Source organism: Siniperca chuatsi, linkage group LG13, assembly GCF_020085105.1.
Source record: "Siniperca chuatsi isolate FFG_IHB_CAS linkage group LG13, ASM2008510v1, whole genome shotgun sequence".
Taxonomy (NCBI): Eukaryota; Metazoa; Chordata; class Actinopteri; order Centrarchiformes; family Sinipercidae; genus Siniperca; species Siniperca chuatsi.
This window is the reverse complement of record NC_058054.1, coordinates 17,627,798-17,646,133: the sequence shown is the minus strand read 5'-3', so window position 1 is coordinate 17,646,133 and position 18,336 is coordinate 17,627,798. Positions and strand designations below refer to the sequence as shown.

Sequence of the window (18,336 nt, the reverse complement as noted above, 5' to 3'; positions counted from 1 at the left end):
AAAAACCAAGCACCACAATACATTTTCCTCACTCTTTAATCAATAGTTATTTCAAGTTACATACATAATGTTAATAAATGCCACTTTTAATATACAACCCTTTAACTTCCACACCAAGAGGGAAAGCTCTTCCGCCCACACTTTTTAAAACAAAGCTTGAAAGAAACATATCTGAAGAGTTAGTGTGCATCCATAGAACAACCAAATGAACATATGCAAGGCCAAGAAGTGCAAGGTATTTTGGGTATAGGCAACTACCAAGCAAGGATACAAGATATCACAGATTGTACTGTATGTAGAAACCCGGAAATTGCTTACCATAATCATTTTGTCAAGATTAATATGAAGATTGGTTCAAATTCACCAAGAGTTCATAAAGCCATGGAGGTCTATGAGTCTATGGAAGTTACAGCTGATGTAGAATTGAGTGAAATGATGGTCTCTACTTAACGGTGATGAGAAACTTGTCTTGGCAAATCTGATAAACTGTACATTCATACAGTTGCGACTCTCCTTTGCACTAATGCCGTGGAGAACGGGAAGGGGAATTGTACAGCTTAAGTAGAATTCAGTGTCAAGCCTTACGCCGTCAATCCACAGCACTGACATCAATACTGTGAATAATCTGAGAGGCTCCTCCCTCACTCTCTCCTTCCTTTGTGGAGTCGGTTACAGTCATGTCTGTTTCAGAGGCTGGCATCACTACAACACAAAGGGATTAAAAGGAAGCCGCTGAGAAAGAGAGAGACAGCATCTCAAATGACAAGCTACACCCCATGTAGTGACCTACACCGCTTTACGGCTGTTTGGCCTTCCATGTGGCCGACAGTAGTGCACTATATGGAGGGAACAGTATGATGTCCGAGAGATTAGTCCCCAGTACAGCTGCTGAGGTGTGGCCCGCGCTGGTGTCAGGTTGTCACATTTGATGGAAGATCGTTGCTGTGTCAGAGGCGACTATGTGTAGAAGATGACCTCAGGAATCTGTCCGTCCTCTACAGAAGTGCCGTTGTTGTTGCCCGCAGCGTAGCAGAAGGTGAAACACGTCTTTGTGCCAGTGGATGATGACTCGTGTGTTACCTTTCGCATTCCCTTAGTCCCATAATGAGAGTCTGGACCCTGCAAAACAGACAGAGAGGTTGAATACACTGCTGGAGCCAACTCTGCATAGTGATTCTAAAATTTCCACAAACAGGGAAAAGAAACTAGAGCTGAGATGATAAGTTTATGATTAATTGATCAGTTGAATGAAAGAAAATTTATTTTTACAGTCAAATTTTTATTTAAGTCAAGCTTCTCAACTATGAAGATTTGCCCGTGGTCTGTCTTCTATATGAGTAAATTGAATATATTTAGATTTTTGGACTGGACACTTTTTTTTGACATTTTAAAAGACCAAACAATGAATCAAGAAATGACTCAGCAGATTCATCAATAATGAAATTAATCATTAGTTGCAGCCCTAGAAAAAAAACCACATACTTTTCCTTGACTGGAATGTACTTGTAAAACAGTGTAGTGCTGCATGTGTATCTGGTGTTATTACCAACACGTCACAGACCTTCAGTGTAGCACAGGCGGTGTAGTTGACGTTGGGTAATATCTCCACTGGTTCTTTGAACATGACTCTGAAGGTGTTGGCGGACCCATCACAGCTGAAGCCTGTATCATTCTGGCCCAGCACCGTGTTACTGTCTGTGTGAATGATCTGCATTGAGAGAGAGAGCAGACACAAATATACAAAATATGTTATACTTCATGCCTTCAGCATACAGTGAAACCAGACACAAAATTTCTGAAGGGTTCAGGTCCACACCTGTATATTAACTTGGTAATCTGTGGGTCCGTGTATAGAGCCGTAGAGACCGAACCCAACCACAAATATCCTTCTGTTTACTGAGAACCTGAGAAGAAAAACAGAATGGCAATATATCAAGGAGAGGGTATGACGAGCTGGATAAAACTATATGTACAACATGTGGTGTGTCTTCCTTAGTAGTTTTCTAGTCACAAAACAGATCCCTTTTTCACAGCAGATATTTTCACTCATCATAGCAGGAAAAGCAGAGGTGTAACTAATACCATCAGTGATGCTTCTGTCTTAGTAAGCCATGCCAGTGAGGCAGAACGCACAATACTGGGGCCCTGCCTGGAACAGAGCCGTCATTGATGTTATTAGTTACACCTGTGCTTGCACTGAAAAAGGTCTATTAATGACCACAGTGCTAATCCATGCTGGCTTTTGACAATTTTGTCAACCAAGACTGACGAGTAAATATTCTGTCCTGTGATGAAAGCAGATGTTTTTACAGGTCTCTTAAAGTTTGTGTTCCCGTCAATAAAGTCCCTGGCGTTATATAATACGTTACAGTAGGGGTATGATAAACATTATCTGTTTTATTGACTGTTTTTACTGACTGACTGACTACATACACTGAAAGTGTGTCATTAAGTTTGAGTGAAGTAGGGAAATGTGCAAATGCAGCCAATTTTGCAGCCAGTTGAAAACTGGAAGTGGACTTTTACTGACTCTACTGTAATTTTCTTAGTTGACAAAAATCATAGGCCATTTTTAGTTCATAAATAATTTCAAAATATTTATAAAATCATTGCTGTAATTAAATGTTTTTAATGCTCTGCTCCTCACTCACCGTATGCGGTCGCTTGTCCCGCTGTAACCCCAGCGGCTCTCCACCTGTCCAAAACGCGTAATGCTGCACTCCTTCCCGCGGAGGCAGCAGCGAGGACGGTCAATGAAATCTACACGAGGCTTTGGGTTCACTGTGAAGTGGAGGAAGAGACTCACCACCTCTCGGTCTGTCAGAATACTAGACTGGGCTGGACCTGAAGGGACGATGACAAGACCCAAGGACAAGGATCAGGGTGTGTGTGTGTGTTGGGAGAGAGAAGAATCGAGCAGGAACAACATGAAAGTAAAGCTACTTATTGTTTTTCGGTTTACCTGCAGCAAACTCCTCAATGGTCATGAGAGGGAAGCGGATGAGTGTGAGAGCTTTGCCCAGGACTTTGCGCTTGTTCTCGGGTGTGGGCTGCAGCTGCTGCCTGTGAGCCTCTGCCTCTGCCCAACGCACCGCAGCACCAAACAAACGCACCTCCCTCACCCCAAGAGTATCCCTCTCCAACACAGCCACTAATGTATCTAGGGGAGAGAGAGATGAAAATATCAGTGGTCAGCTAGGCCGTTATTCTGAAATACAACATGTGGCAATAATGACAACATTCACAATGCGCCATTACCCAAATCTATGTCTGTAAAGCCTTCAGCGGCAAGAGCATCTCCAGTGTTCTTATCAATGTTTTCTAGACAGAGGCTGGCAAGCTGAGGCTCATCAAACAACCGTGCCTGAAACAAAGAATACACCATAGCTTAAAGGACACATTTTTTTACTACACAGCCAAGTTAGAAATTCAGAATTCACAACTGCACTTAAAAGAACGACAACAAGTACTGTATTGCAGATACGCACTATTGCACTAAGATCTAGGAAGAGGACTGGATCTCAAACCGAAATATGTTCATAGCACCAAGCATCAAAATGTGACAAATACCGAAAGCTGGCATCAAATGTCTGGTCAGATTTGTAATCTTGTTTACTTATTTTTTAATAGGACAGTTCCTGATTTTGAAAATGTTATACTGTTTAAGCAGGTTTATGCTTATGTTTAGACAACATGTAATATTTGAGAACTTTGGCTTCTTTTGTTAAATAAAAAAGTGTTTTGTCAAAAAACATGTTTATATTTCTCAAAGTAAGGTATCGTAAAGAGAATTGTATTGGTAGTGTTACCAAATCTACTATTGTATCAGCAACAGTATCAAAAAAATATAGAACTTTACCCAACTCTACCTGTGGATTTTAAATTCCTGAAAAATGGCTTTTTGCATACCAGAACTGGTCAACATTCAAAGTCTGGGGAAGCAGACCTGTGTGAGCAGCATGAAAGCATTGTCTGCTCTCAGGTTCTTCTTGAGGAACTCCACACAGTGAGCCTCCAGGGCTGGCACTGCATACTTTTTAGCTGTATATAATGTGGTCATCACCGTCTCAGGCCCGATCTGGACTTCATCAGAGTAGAGAAACCTGCAGGAGGTCCACATATATACAAGACATTCCAGTTTTATTGTGGCACACAATTTGGAGATTCGTAACATAATTATAATCATTTGATGAATGCGCTGGTATGACATTTTATGAGTATAATTTTAGCTGCAATTTCTTGCTATTTCCCAAATGCTGATATGCCATATAAAATTTAAAAAAATACACACGCCCATTTTCAAGACATGCAAATCATCAGTTTAAATGACACGCTCTCTCCCTTCATGTCACACACACACACACACACACACACACACACACACACACACACACACACACACACTCACTCACTCACTCACTCTCTCTCCTCTCCTCACTTTAGCAGGGCCAGAAAGGCGGCTGGTTCCACATCAGGAAGCTCGATTTCCGTTGAGGTCGTCGCCATCCCACCGTTGAACATGGCATCAAACACTGCGCTCCCCACAGCCAGAACAAACCTGCCACCAGACAGCAACAACAAAGAACAAGAGAGAGGTTACGTCGTTTCGCTTTGCAGACTCAGCTTTAGCTAGCTAATGTTTTGAATGCTCATGCTGCGGTTAATAATCTTACCTGTGCGCAGGTATCCTCTGAACCCCCATTCCTTTGCCCACTAAAAAATGAACGTCACTGAGCACTTCGTTGTTGAAGAGGAAAGCAAATCTTTCCTTGACGGTGCTCTTCGTCGCCTGCCAGTTGTACACTGGCTCTCGGTACACTAGCACAGACGCAGCTGCCGGAGTGGCGGTCGGTGCTGCCGCTGAGGACGCGTTTGACGCTGCGGTGGATGCCATGTTGGACGCCGGGTTGGCCATGGCTCCGGCTGCCGCAGCACCTGCCGCAGCGGACTGCTGCAGGGAGTTCTGCGCAGTCGGCGGAGCTCCGGTCGAAACACCGTTGCTGTCTCCCCCGCCAGGCCCCAGCTGCGGGTTGGGACGCCTCGCTGCTCCCTGTGCTCCCCCGGCCGCACCAACCGCTCCGCCGTTGGATGCTGGCATGGAGAAAACGCTGTTGCTGGGTTGGCTGTTTCCCAAAGGACCCGGACCGGAGAAATTAAGGCAAGGAGGCCTGCCGCTGTTGTCTCCAGCAGCCATCTTGAATCTAGCGTAGGCGTAAACAACACACTTCATCGCTTTGTGTATTTCTAGTAGTCTCACAGTCATAGCTGCCTTTTGCCCTCCCCTGGCGTTTTGGTGTTGGTACTACAAGGTGCTCTCCATCTGCACAGGAGGTCCATTTTCCTCTCACGCTAGTATTCAATCTATGTCAAACACGCTACTAGACGTCTGTTTACGATTGATTATAGCTAAAATGCAAACTTTTTTTAAGGCAGTTGCTTTAGTAGTCACTGATTTAAATATGTCCATGGAGGACAGTTTAAAACCTGTCAATTTGAGTCCATACTTAGGGTGTTTAGTGCCCATATCCAACCTATTACTGTCCTAATCATACAGACCAGTTGTGCCCAATACAATCATTGGGCACAACTGGTCATGTCACATTTAAACCCAGGACCTTCTTGCTGTAAAGGGACAATGTAAACCTCTGACCCACAATGTCACACATGATTATCCAGTATTACAGTGATCATCATCATTACTTACTGTAAATGATTTCTAAATTAAGTATGCATGGTATTGCAGCTGTAGCAGTACTCTTTCTTGCTGCTATTAAAAGCCAGTTGCTAATACTTTGATGCAGTATTTTAGTTGACTAAACAAAACGTAACCAAGATAAAATAGGATCGGATGAAGCAAGCATGTCTTTTAAAAGTCCAGTGCATCAAAATCACTTCAATAACAATAGAAAATGTGTAAAATGTAACTGATCATTTGGTTACATTAAGCAAATTACCATGTGTCTTAGGAGCAACCAGATTACTTTGGAGCAGCAAAATAAATGTTTTCCTTATCCATATATCCCATACTTTCCATGAGAAGAATCTGTTTTGAGGAAAATGTGATAATATTTGTAAGAAAATGCAATATTTTGTAAGTAAATATTACACTTAACTACAGGTCAACAGGCATGAACAGAGAAGACAAACTTTACTTCATGTTTCAAATGAGTACAGATGTATGTGTAAAGTTGGGATTCAAAGGAAATGAGATATTGTATCATTCTGTCCATTCATCACAGCAACATCTAAATTGTAAAGACAGTAGACCATGCAAACCATGCGCACCAATATCAAATGATCACCTCACTCACGTTCACCCCACCGCAAGCCCCTCTCTCTCTCTGCCTGCTACTCATCAACCGTGACGTCAGGGCGGCGCGGCGCGGGAGCTGTCCTCGCGCGGAGGGTGCTGCTGCTGAAACAAGATGGCTGTGCGCGCAGGAGGAGCAGCGGAGGAGAGCTGAGGCAATGCAGAGGAGGAAGAAGAGGGGGGCGAGGAATTCACTCCCGTGTGTCTTGTCCTGCCAAAGAGCAACAGCTCCGCAGCGAAAGAGACGAGCGCTTCTGAGATGATGCTCATTTGTTTCCGGTACCAGGTTTAGGGTAACGGTTTGGCGGTTTGACTTCTGTTTTTTTATATATATATATATATATATATATATATATATATATATATATATATATAGTAACCAAGAGACAAACGGACTGACCAAACAAATTCACGGAGCACTCAGTAGAGGACAGCCGGGGACGCTCACGCCGCTATCAGAGATGTCCCTGCTATGTGTGGGAGGTAAGAGAGGAAATTAAAGGGGCAATTAAACCCTCTATCTTTGATGTAATTGAAGTATCACTTGCTCACGGTTTATCAGTACCAGCTGTCTGACAGAGCCTGCGGGCTATCAGCTCCGTGGAAAAGTCAGTGTAGCCCGAGCAACGGACGGTTTGTGCTGATCAGTCATTAAATCACACAGCAGCTCCGCTTGTCTTAACGGAAACACGTTTATAGTGGGGGATGCCACTGGGATACTTTTAACGGCACTGTTGCTGAATGACATGTTTGTTTAATTTACTGTATGACTTCAAATAAACATGCCTTGTATGAATTAGTTATCTGACAGCCAAAAAAAAAAAAAAAAAGAGGGACAAAATTGTTGTAGGCTAGCCCAGTCGCGACTGTTAACACCAGCAAACATTCACAGGCTCTTTGAGTTTCTATGGAGGGGAATCGCTGTTTCCTCCCCTGGCGAGTACTGTTACGGTTTCTGTGTGTGTGTGTGTGTGTGTGTGTGTGTGTGTGTGTGTGTGTGTGTGTGTGTGTGTGTCATCCACTCTGTTCATTCATGCGTGGGCAGTCAGAGGAAGAGGAGGAGGACGAGGAAAAGCCCCTGCCGCTGCCGCACCGCGCCGCCTCCGCTCTGCTGTAGTCGTGAGGGAATACTCGTAGTCGGCTGGAGGTGCTCGTCACTTCTCTCCGTTTTCCCTGAAGCGATGCGTCACCTCCTCCTACCAGACTCCCTGAAAGCACCTGATGCTGACACTGTTGCCTCTCAGTGTGATGAATAAGCATCTGCTGTGATTGCTAAAGTAACATAATTTCCAGCTTCACATCCAGGGCGCAGTAATGCTGGGGGGGGGGGGTTACGGCCCAAGCTAAGAGAGAGGGGACCCCTCTAAAGCAACATTTTGTGGTCCTCCAATAAGCGATACGTTGTTAGGCTTCTGGTGGACAGATAGGGGTTGAATCAGCATAACTGCAAAAACAACTTTCTCAAAAGTTGTTTTTACTCAAACTGGAATAAACAGGAATGACAATTAGCAAACATTTGCTGTGCAATTTGTCCTCAATTGACTTGATTTTAAGCAGTGGAGGACCTTAGGACTTTCATTATTGACTCTTTTCTCTATTAATTGATAAATTGTCGGTCTATAAGATGTCAGAAAATGGTACAGTAAAGCCTCCCAATTAGAGCTGACATATTCGTTAATTAGAAAGAAAATTAACTGGCAACTGCATTTCATTGTGCAATACCTGTATTGTATAATGACAAAGTTAACATTCACCTTAACTATTTCAATAATTGATTAATTGTTTTTACAGTAATTATTTAAGCACAAATGCCAGACATTGTCTGGTTCCAGCTTTTCAATTGAGGATTTGCTGCCTTCTTTGTCTGACAATAAATTTAATATCTTTGGGTTTTGGACTGTTGGTTGGACAAAACAACACATTTGAAGACATCGCCTTGGTCTTTGGGTTGGCCGTTTCTTAACCATTTTCTAGACCAAACAACTAATTAATTAATTGAGAAAATAATTGGCAGATTGTTCGATAATAATCATAAATTACAGCCCAATTCTAATCACAATTGCCTAAAGCCTGAGGTGATGTCTTAAAATTGCTTGTTTTGTCAGACCAACAGTGCAAAACCTAAAGATATTTAGTTTTTGTTCAGAGAAGACAAGACTCACATTGGAGCACTGAATATTTATCATTTTTGCTTGGAAAATAACTTTTATATCGATTTTCAAAACATTTGGAGATGATATTTCTGTTGATCAACTAAGCGATTAATCGACTAATGCCTTAAGTTCTAAATCTGATCAAGCACTGGTCTGTAGATGTCGAGGTACGTTTGAGCTCTAGACATTTGTCGTAGATGGAAAAATGGCAATGTCACCTTTTATATGTCAGGCCCATTATGGATGCTACCCCACCTCATCCTGTCCTGCCAGGTCCACCCACTGACTGTCCCTGCACTGAGTCAGTCCCAGGTGTTATTAAGACCCCTGAGCGTTATTCATTCATAAACACTGGCTGCGGCTGTCAGTGTCGTAGACTACGAGACTTGGCAGAGAGCCCTCTTTCTGTTCCTGTTACATCATTCATGCTTACCTGACTGGAGCTATTTCTGGCCTCCACAGTACTTTGTGCCTCTTGAATAGGCAGCATTTCTTTGGAGCATCTGCCGACAAAGCAGAATTCAGACACAGATACAGATTAACTCTGAAAAACTTGGCTTCTTTTCCTGCAGATATTCCACGTACTTTCAAGTCCCGTTTTCTCCCCGCCCTGATTTGGACACTAAATCTAGGAGTGTAATGTCTCTGTCAGCAGTTGCAAGGACTACTGCAGATCTGCGTGTATATATGATCCTTCAGAATAAGGCGCTGTCTATCTGAATCATGTCAGCCCTCTTTTTGTCATTGTATGGCTGAACTCAGCTCACCCACTCCCTATTTTACATTCCCTGACAGTTCAAGTTGAAGGGTTTGCTTGATTCCCTGTCGAGTCTCTGTTTTCTTGGCAATCCGCTTAGTTCCCATAAGTCAGAGTCTACTGTGTCAGAGGTACTTCCTGAATGAAGTCTCTGCTGTTGGGTCTTACAGACTGTACTGTGTATCCTCTGAAGAAAGACTAAAACAACAAAAACACTTTGATTTATTATGTATTTTAAGTCATTTAATCAGATAGTGATAGATTAGTTATATCTTTGACCTTGTTTTCTGAATGTAGGCTACTCACCCATAACCTACATTTCAGCCAGTTGATCCAATGCTACAGCCCCTCACAGGCTTATTGCTTATGAGTTATAGCCACTTACGTGTACAGTATTTGTATGTGTGTTGGGGGTCGTCCTGTCTGCTTAGATACACACAACTGTGACGAAATATTGTTTGTGGGGTTTGTGGACCTTTCTCTTCATAACTCACCCTGTCAGAGAGATTTATGATTGCGCGCTATAAGCTTCAGCTTTCCACTGTCGAAAATCCAATTCCTTTATTATTGATCCTCTTCATGTACTGATATATTTCCAGGGTTGTTTTAGTGTTGACACTAAAACACAGCAAGAAACAGGCTCTGATGTGGTCTGCCTGAAGACAAAGCTTGGTTTCTTTCTTGTCTTCTCTGCATTGTATTAAATTATTTCATTTTCTTTTAACATTTACAGCAGGCTTTCAGCTACAGCTGTTTTGAAAACTGAACTGGACATCAAAAGCATGTTGAGCCAGTGCCAGAGCAGAATTTTGTAAAGACACACAGATGCATGTGTTTACATGTGTGTTGTATGTGAGTTGACATTAAGGTTGCTGAGGTATGAATGGAAGTAGAGATTATATTTTTATCATTGCTGCAGGTGTATGTGAGTGAGTCACTGCAGTTGGGTGTGTGTGTGTGCTTCTGTACCTGCTGATGTAACAGCATGGCACTTAAGCTGCAGATTTAGCTTGTGTGTGTTGCATGAAAGAAATATGGAGTAAAAGAAGTGAGAAACAGAAACAAAAAAGTGCCTTGCTGACTCAGGGCAATTTTACATCATCTTTTCCAATTTGTGGTGGTTGCTATGGTGACTGGTTCTGGTGTTGATGGTCTGTGGAGGGCATTGTGAGATAAGTCATGAATTGGTGTTCACGACGTGCTCAAGAGGCGATTAAGGTGCAGGTTCGGTTATATAACGTATTGAGCTTGCGTTTGCATTTTACTAATACAAACCTGCATGTATGATGTGCACACACCTGCAGTGTGGTGTGGGGGTCTTCTGGAGCGAGTGTGTGTGCGTGGTTGGAGAGCAGTGGGTAGTAGAGCATTAAAAATTCATGTGTGAGTTACGTCAAAGCTGGTATAAAGGTGCTGCAGAGAGAGAGCCTGGGCTTTAACTGTACACTAAAAAAATCTTCTGACACGTTTTGTTTGATAAAGGTGGGAATTTTCCCTCTGAATGCTACAATTAAGACAGACATGACTGGGCTCTTACATGTTGATGTGTTTAATCATAAATTCTGTTTAAGTGGTCTTAAACTTGATTTTACACCACATCTACTACTGTTACAACTGGAATTTCTTCTGGTAAAAACATGCTATTAATAGAAATATATGTATTTTGGTCATCTGTTTAATCTGTGCTATGTGGTTCTTTTTATTTGCATGTAGGTATACTGTTCTTTCTGTTTCTGTATCCCACACTGATGAAACACAGCGTGAGAGCTGCCCATGTTTTTCCAGCGCTGTGTGTTTTGCCACCACACTCAGTGCCAACATGTCTGGACCTTATGGCAAATCTGCATTGTTGCTGTTTCAGTTTCCTGCATCAATACTCATGTAGTATGTGCAATATGCACTGTATACCTTCTGCCAGTTAGAGGTGATTGGAAAATATGTCTCAAATATATTACAATTTTTAGTCTACATAGTGTTTTTACAGTAATTTCCACAAGTTTCATGTAGTATGTGTTTTATTAAAATTCCCAGACTGTATTTTCATTTATCACTAGCATCCTCATGCTGCCTGTTCACTGTGTTAAAGTCAGAACAGGCGTTCAGAAGTGAAAACAGATGGTGTTCCTGTGTGTGACATTGTCCCTCTCTGTGTTTCCACAGTGAAGAAAGCCAAGCTGGATGGACCCCAAGGTAAGACCTGGGATCCTGGAAATAGAAAGAGGTAGATCACACGGGGAGAGAATCGCTGTTATGTGACATAAATCTTTAAGCAGACTGAGGACACACTACATGCTGCAGCCATGAATGGAAATGAAGGGATGGGAACTCAGTTACTCTGTAGAATATAACATCTATATCTCACAAGGACTACATTATTATTTTCTAATGCAGAGATGTTTCATTGTAACGCATCTCTTTCTTCACGTCTTTCGCCCTAACAGAGAAGTTCAACACTTATGTGACTCTGAAGGTACAAAATGTGAAGAGCACAACCATTGCTGTCAGGGGCAACTTGCCCAGCTGGGAGCAAGACTTCATGTTGTGAGTCCTTCATGATCTTCAGACAAAACACTCTCTTCTCCTTCTGTACCCCCCTTTCCCTTGCTCTTTCCTCTGCTTTCATCCTCTCATCTACTCTCCACTTCAGCTGCTTGAGTGCTTTTGTGTTTTTTTTCATCTCTTGCCTCCCCTCTTTTTCACTCCTCCATCCCAAGTGCCCTTTATCCCCGTGTTGTTTCACATACTGTATCTCTTCCTCTCCGCATCAGCACCTCCGCCTCCAACAACTGCCTCATCCTCTTTTTCATCTGCTCTCCCTCGACACTTCTGCCCCTCTCATCCTCGTTCTCAACTCTGAATTCTGAATTGGGTCCCTCCCAGCCCCTTCTTTCCTCTCCTCTGTCGCTTCTTCTAAACGCGGCTCCCTGATCTTCATCTGCTCAGCCCCTCCTCCTCCTCGCCATTTCAACCTTACTCTCCCCCCATATTCCCTCTTCTCTCTCCTATATCTGCTCTCTAGGCATAATTTGCAACATTTCCCACTTTTAAATTAGTTTGTTTGAGCTTTGTTCCAATAAGTTTTGGAATGATAGCTCATTGCAATTACTAAAACATTATACAACACCGAGTATTTAGCATGCAGAAAAATCCAATGTAGCAGCATATGGGCGATGAATGAGAATCATTTAGCATGTGGGATGCAGCAGGCAGGCTGATTGCGGAGTCCTGTGCATTTGTATGATGTTCGGAGGCGTTGAGCATTGTACTGGGGTTGCATCAGTGAAGCTGTGTTATGTAATGTTTGGGCTGCAGAGAGAGCGTCCTTCTAACTACCTTTAAATGCCTGTGCCCCCTCAGTCACCACCATGAATCAAACAGGCACGTTTCTTAAAAGTAGTCACTACTGAGACGGGAAATCCAGTCCCCCTATTTCTTAATTAAAGTTCCCACTTTCTCCCTCCAGGCATGCGATACAATCACCTCCTCCACTGCCTTCATCACACTCTTCTCCTCCCCTTATCCATCCATCACTCTCTCTCTCTCTTTTCTTTCTGTCCTGCTTCCTGCTGTCTTGTAAATGTTTTATGTTAGATTCTCTCAGGCTTGCTCCCACAGAGACGTGTCTTATATTTGTCACAGTGACGCTCACAAGTAATTACTGTGCATCTTGTGTGTGTATAAGTGCCTTTGTGTGTTAGTATTTATCTTTAAACAGTGGTGGAAGAAGTACTCAGATCTTTTAAAAGTACCAATAAAACAATGTAAAAATACTTAAAAGTCAAACCCCTACTTAAGTAACAATTTTATCAGCAAAATATACTTAGTATCAAAATAAAATTACTCATAATACAGAAAAATGGCCCCTGTGAATAATATGTTATCATATACAACATTATTAGTTTGTTAATACTGATGCAACAATGTGTAAGTGTCATTTTACTGTTGTAGCTGATAGAGGTGGAACTAGTTTTACTTACTTTATATACAGTTCAGTTTAGCCCAGTGGTTCCAAACCTAGGGGTCTGAAAAACTAAGAAAAGAAAGAGACAAGAAATTTGCATACATTTTTTGACTTTTCTCTAATCTTAGCTGTTTTATGAAATATTGGATAATTTTTACCTATTTTACCTTGAACAGTTATTTAACTCAAGCCATTTGAGAAGTTTAGAGGAGAAATCACTCTTTGGTGGAACTGCCAACAACTCATAGACATCTGAAAGGTTTAGGAACCACTGGTTGAATCTTTAACAATACATTGTATGTTTTTTAAGCTTCTCATATGTTCTTTTATGTAAACTCTTGAAACTCTCTGAAAAGTAACTAGTAACTGTAGCTGTCAAATAAATGTAGTGGAGTAAAGCATACAATATTTCCCTCTGAAATGCAGTGGTGTAGAACACAGTATCATGAAATGGAAATAGTTAAGTAAATGTACTTAGTTACTTTCCACAACTGTCTTTCAATTTATTTTTATTACTAAATAAGTTACTATTTCTCCTGATTTTGAACTTTGCTGTCTCTCTTTCTATCCAGTGAAATTAACCGCCTGGACCTGGGTCTGACAGTAGAGGTGTGGAACAAAGGATTAATCTGGGACACCATGGTCGGCACTGTGTGGATTCCCCTCCGTAGTATCCGACAGTCAAATGAGGTTTGCCACTAACCACTACCACCACCACCGCAGACATACTGTAGTTGAACACTCAGCTGTTCGTTAGGGACTCACTCACTCAGGGTTGGACTTTTTTTCATCACGCTCATCTATTATTACAGCATGTCTGTGTGTCGTTCTGTACGCAGGAAGGTCCAGGGGAGTGGCTCACACTGGACTCTCAGGTCATCATGGCTGATAATGAAATCTGTGGCACCAAAGATCCCACTCTCCACCTGGTGCTGCTCGACATGCGCTTTGAACTGCCTCTCGGTGAGAAATCTATATTCGTGTCAAAATCAGAAAGTGTCAATAGGTGGGAGAAGATGAGAATATGAAAGTATAGGAAATCATCAACCCTCGAGGGAAGGAGAGGATGACTTGAATTAATTATGTCTGTATATTTTCACAGCAAACGGTGAAATATGAACACCAATAATCTCTGACTGATTAATTAACTTGACCTACTTTTCAGTAGGAGAGTGTTTGTGTCCTTTCCTTCTCAGTGATCAAGCTGTGTTCCTCTTAGCATTGATTAGGTGTCATTTTCATACTGTTTCCCCTTCCTCTAGCCGATAGTGTTCACCTGACTCTTCAGTTTCTGGACCTGACCTATTTATAGGGGTTTGGCTTTAGCGGTGTAAGTTAAAAGGCCAGTTTTCGATTTCACTGTGTTCTTAGCAGGCCAAAGTATCTGCAGTTCTTTACATGTTGTTAAAAATCAGATCTGGGTCAGTTTGTAACATAGAATAAAACAGTTTTTAAGCAAAAAGTTTTGTGAATACGTAGGTGGAGCTCCATTAGGGTTGTTTTTGTCACCTGAGTTTGTCTGGCTTGTTGTTTTCAGATATCCCTGAGGATGAGGCACGATACTGGGCCAAAAAACTGGAGCAGCTCAACGCCATGAGGGACCAAGATGTAAGCTGTCGTCCCGTTTGATTTAATACCCCAGCACACCCTCACATTTTAGGAACATGCCAACATGATTAATTGAGGGAATAACTATGTTACACATTACAATTCCTGCATATAGACTTATAATTTCAAATCTTCCCTGTTAATTACCAGTTAACCTCTTTCATTAATGTAAGTTTTTCATTTGTCTGACTCCAGTATTCGTACCAGGAGGAGCAGGAACGCCCTCTCCGTGTACCAGGAACCCAGTGCTGTAAGTGACCAATCACTGTTTGTACAAACCAGTCATTTCTTTGTGTTGAACTAGATAATTATGTGTATAGCTGTTGAGATTTAATTAGATTGATTTAGCTCAGCGTGTGCATTATGTGTGTAACCACACATGGGTTGTTGTGTGTTAGAGGGGAAAGGGGCCTGGATCGCTACACTGTAAAGGATCGATAGCAGTCTCAGATGTCCGGAGGCGAGCTCCTCCAGGATGCTGCTGTGCTTCGACTGTTGGTCCAGTCTGCTGAGCCTGCTGAGCCAGCTGTCTGGGGCAGGTGGAAAGACTTGGAGGCTCAGCACTCCCTTTGTGCTCTCTTTCCATTCAACAGCCCCATCTGGGAACTTTGAAGCGTTAATGGTGTGAATGCATGTTAATGTTTTGACACAAGTATAATTCATAATAAATACTGACACCCTCCTGTTTTATTGCAGGTAACTGGAGTCTATGGGGAGACCAACAAAGTAAGTGTACAGACAATACATACTGTACATACAGTGTAGTCCATAAGTATTTAGAGAGTCATATTCTTCATTGTTTTGGTTCTGCTATACTTCACATTAGATTTGAACTTGAAACTGTAAGTTTTATGGTAAAGTGTAGGACTTGTACTCTTGTCATTGTCCTGAATATGTATGAAATGAGCTTTGAGGCCCACTGTTCACCTTCAAACACCTTTTTACCTTTAGTGGTATCTAGTCATGCAGATTATTTTGGTTTTATTTGCCAAGGTTAAGCCCTGATTTCTGCCACCATCGGCCCAAATAATGAAGGTAAATAATATTTCATTTGTGGTGCTCATAGCATTAAAAAATGACATTTAGAAAATGAAAGCAGCAGCATCTATTTCCAGAAACAGTGTCCTTGTTACTCTAGAAAATGAACAGACCTCACTGACAACAGCTTTCATAGGGACTATTTCTTTGGTAGAATGTAGTTCCAATGAAAAACAGTGAGGTCTATGGAGTCATTTCTGTGATCTGACCCTTTAACATCAAGTCACTGATACATTTTAAATCCAATGTTCTGCAGTACAGAGCCACAATAATAAAAATTCGTCACTGTCCAGATACTTATGGACTTCACTGTCTGTACTGCACATAGAAACTTGTAGTACATGGATACATACATACATTAGATATACAAAGAAAATGTCTCTCTCTCTCTCTCTCTCTCTCTCTCTCTCTCTCTCTCTCTCCCTGCCTCTCTTTCTCTCTTGCTGTGATTAGCAGATGGTCTTATATAAGTGTCTGTCAGACTCACCCACACAACTGCAGCGATTCATCTCATCTCTGTTCACTCAGAGGAAAATGGAAAGAGCAGGGGGGTAATGATAGATGGTGAGCCGATAAAGTGAGTGAGAGAGAGAGGGAGACGTAGGGACACAGTTGAAGTGAGAAACAAAGTTTGATGCCTTTAATTAGTGTTTACACGCCCTGACAGATGAAGATGAAGCTGTAAGAGGTGCAGCGGCCGCCTACGTCAGAGTGCGAGAGACGATGATGGATAATGAAGAATGATTAATAGATGTTGGTTTCGCTTTTGACTGATTCAGCACTGTTAAAGTCTCTCATCACTTCCCTCTGGGATGTTAATCTCTGATCTATGGACACCACAGAAATATAAAGCTTCTCCTTAGTGAGCAGCAATGGATTTATGTGCAGTTATGATGATGAGGATGAGAAGGAAGCCACTGATGATGTTCATCATGTGCTTCATGTATGGATGCACTCTGAATGACCTGTATGGGTTCAGTAGTGGAATGTTGCCAGCTCATCTATATTATCTGTAATTACCATAGTACTAAAAGATTGTTTCAGTGCTGATTAGAGCCTCTTATCTCTGTGCCACATGACAAGTGGGATCATCTTTCATGATGTTCTTTTCTCTTTTTATTGCTTATATTTTATAAAAATCTAGAACTTCTTTCTCCTGTTACTGTACTCTTTGAGGACACCACCAAAAAGACTGATGAATTTCTTTCTCTTGCCATGTGCATGTGCCTCCGTGCAGATGAAGACCCAGACAGTGCTGTGGACGACAGGGACAGCGACTATCGCAGTGAAACCAGTAACAGCATCCCCCCTCCCTACTACAGCACATCCCAGCCCAACGCCTCTGTCCACCAGTATCCCATCAGCCAGCAGCACCGCAGCTCCAGAAGCTTCTCTTACTCACACTCTGGCAACAGCCACGACCTCGAATACCAGAATCAGAGGACTGTCAGGTGTGTGGCTGCTTCAGTATAATTTGGACTGGAAGTAATGATTTTTCATTATCACTTATTTTTTTGATTTTCTGTTTTTGATTAATTAATACATTTTTTGGTCTATGAAATGGTGAAAAATGCGCATCACAATTTCCCAGTGCACAAGGTGACTTCAGATTGCTTGTTTTGTCTGACCAACAGTCCCATTCTCATTCAGTTCACAGTGATTTAAAACAGAAAGACGCAGCAAATTCTTACATTTGAGCTGGAAGCAGTGAATTATTGCCATTTTTGCTTAATAAATGGCTTAAAGCTAGACCATGTAAGAAATAACACAATCTTACTTTTACAAATGAGAACTGAAATTCATAAGCAATAAATGCATTTGGCCTGGTATGATCAGTAGCTTATGGTGGCTAATGTTAGCTAACCTTTTGACATTATTAAGTCAGTTTGCTGACTTAATAATATTGCTGTAATTGCCACTTATGGCCACAGTGGCTGCTATTAAAAATGATGAATATATTACCAAAATTGTTAATTGATGCCAGTTAATTTTCTTCCGATTGACTCATCAATCTAACACATTGTTGTAGCACTAAATATAATAGTGATGATGACTTTGGGGGTTTAAGGACACTGTGATAGTTTACAGGCAAAGTTAATAGAAGACTTTGTGTGCTAGTATTAGTGGTGAGGTTTGGCTTAGCAATAGTCTTTTTTCACAGCAGATATTTTGACATAGAAGGAAAAGCACAGGTGTTACTAATAACATTAACGATGGCTCTGCTATATTCAAGTGTCCCAGTAAACCATGACAGTGTGACAGTGAGGCAGCATGCACAATACAAGGACCCTGAAACTGAAGCAGCCATCATTAATTTTATTATTTACACCTGTGCTATTCCTACTGTGTCATGTCAACATGTCTTCTGTGAAAAAGGCCTATTAGTGAATGAATATAGTCATTGAAATTCTGCCATGCAGTGTGTAAATATATGCAAGTCCTTCATTGGGTAATACAGACCAAACGCTATTTCTCTTTCAGAGTTGTTTACAATACTGCTACATTTCTC

At 41.7% G+C, this 18,336-nt stretch overlaps 2 protein-coding genes across 3 annotated transcripts in view; one reads left to right on the top strand and one right to left on the bottom strand.

The window, feature by feature from the left end:
- Positions 1 to 18: 18 nt before the first annotated feature.
- LOC122886278 (BTB/POZ domain-containing protein 2-like) lies at positions 19 to 5,263 on the bottom strand. Its single transcript, XM_044218245.1, has 9 exons — positions 4,674 to 5,263; positions 4,439 to 4,558; positions 3,947 to 4,103; positions 3,259 to 3,364; positions 2,963 to 3,160; positions 2,652 to 2,844; positions 1,817 to 1,904; positions 1,562 to 1,708; positions 19 to 1,119 (listed from the first exon to the last, which is right to left on the bottom strand). Exons 1-9 carry the CDS (start codon positions 5,261 to 5,263, stop codon positions 958 to 960), a joined length of 1,761 nt encoding a protein of 586 aa, XP_044074180.1. The 3' UTR covers positions 19 to 957.
- Positions 5,264 to 6,695: 1,432 nt separating this feature from the next.
- Positions 6,696 to 18,336, top strand: part of LOC122886271 (protein unc-13 homolog A-like) — a 33,572-nt gene continuing 21,931 nt past the window's right edge. For both annotated transcript variants that reach the window (XM_044218228.1, XM_044218229.1), the window contains exons 1-9: positions 6,696 to 6,793; positions 11,381 to 11,410; positions 11,662 to 11,761; positions 13,754 to 13,871; positions 14,021 to 14,144; positions 14,719 to 14,789; positions 14,985 to 15,039; positions 15,486 to 15,515; positions 17,065 to 17,278. In XM_044218228.1, the coding sequence (XP_044074163.1) occupies positions 6,772 to 6,793; positions 11,381 to 11,410; positions 11,662 to 11,761; positions 13,754 to 13,871; positions 14,021 to 14,144; positions 14,719 to 14,789; positions 14,985 to 15,039; positions 15,486 to 15,515; positions 17,065 to 17,278 (764 nt within the window). In that variant the 5' untranslated portion in view covers positions 6,696 to 6,771. The remainder of the gene's footprint in view (positions 6,794 to 11,380; positions 11,411 to 11,661; positions 11,762 to 13,753; positions 13,872 to 14,020; positions 14,145 to 14,718; positions 14,790 to 14,984; positions 15,040 to 15,485; positions 15,516 to 17,064; positions 17,279 to 18,336) is intronic.

Excerpts from the sequence above, each read along its gene's own strand:
- LOC122886278 (XM_044218245.1), bottom strand. The coding sequence starts at position 5,263 with ATGACTGTGAGACTACTAGAAATACACAAAGCGATGAAGTGTGTTGTT. Across the intron at positions 3,365-3,946 it reads CTTTCATGCTGCTCACACAG|GCACGGTTGTTTGATGAGCC; the intron begins GTCTGCTTCCCC and ends TCTTTGTTTCAG. Across the intron at positions 1,709-1,816 it reads ATTACCAAGTTAATATACAG|ATCATTCACACAGACAGTAA; the intron begins GTGTGGACCTGA and ends CTCTCAATGCAG.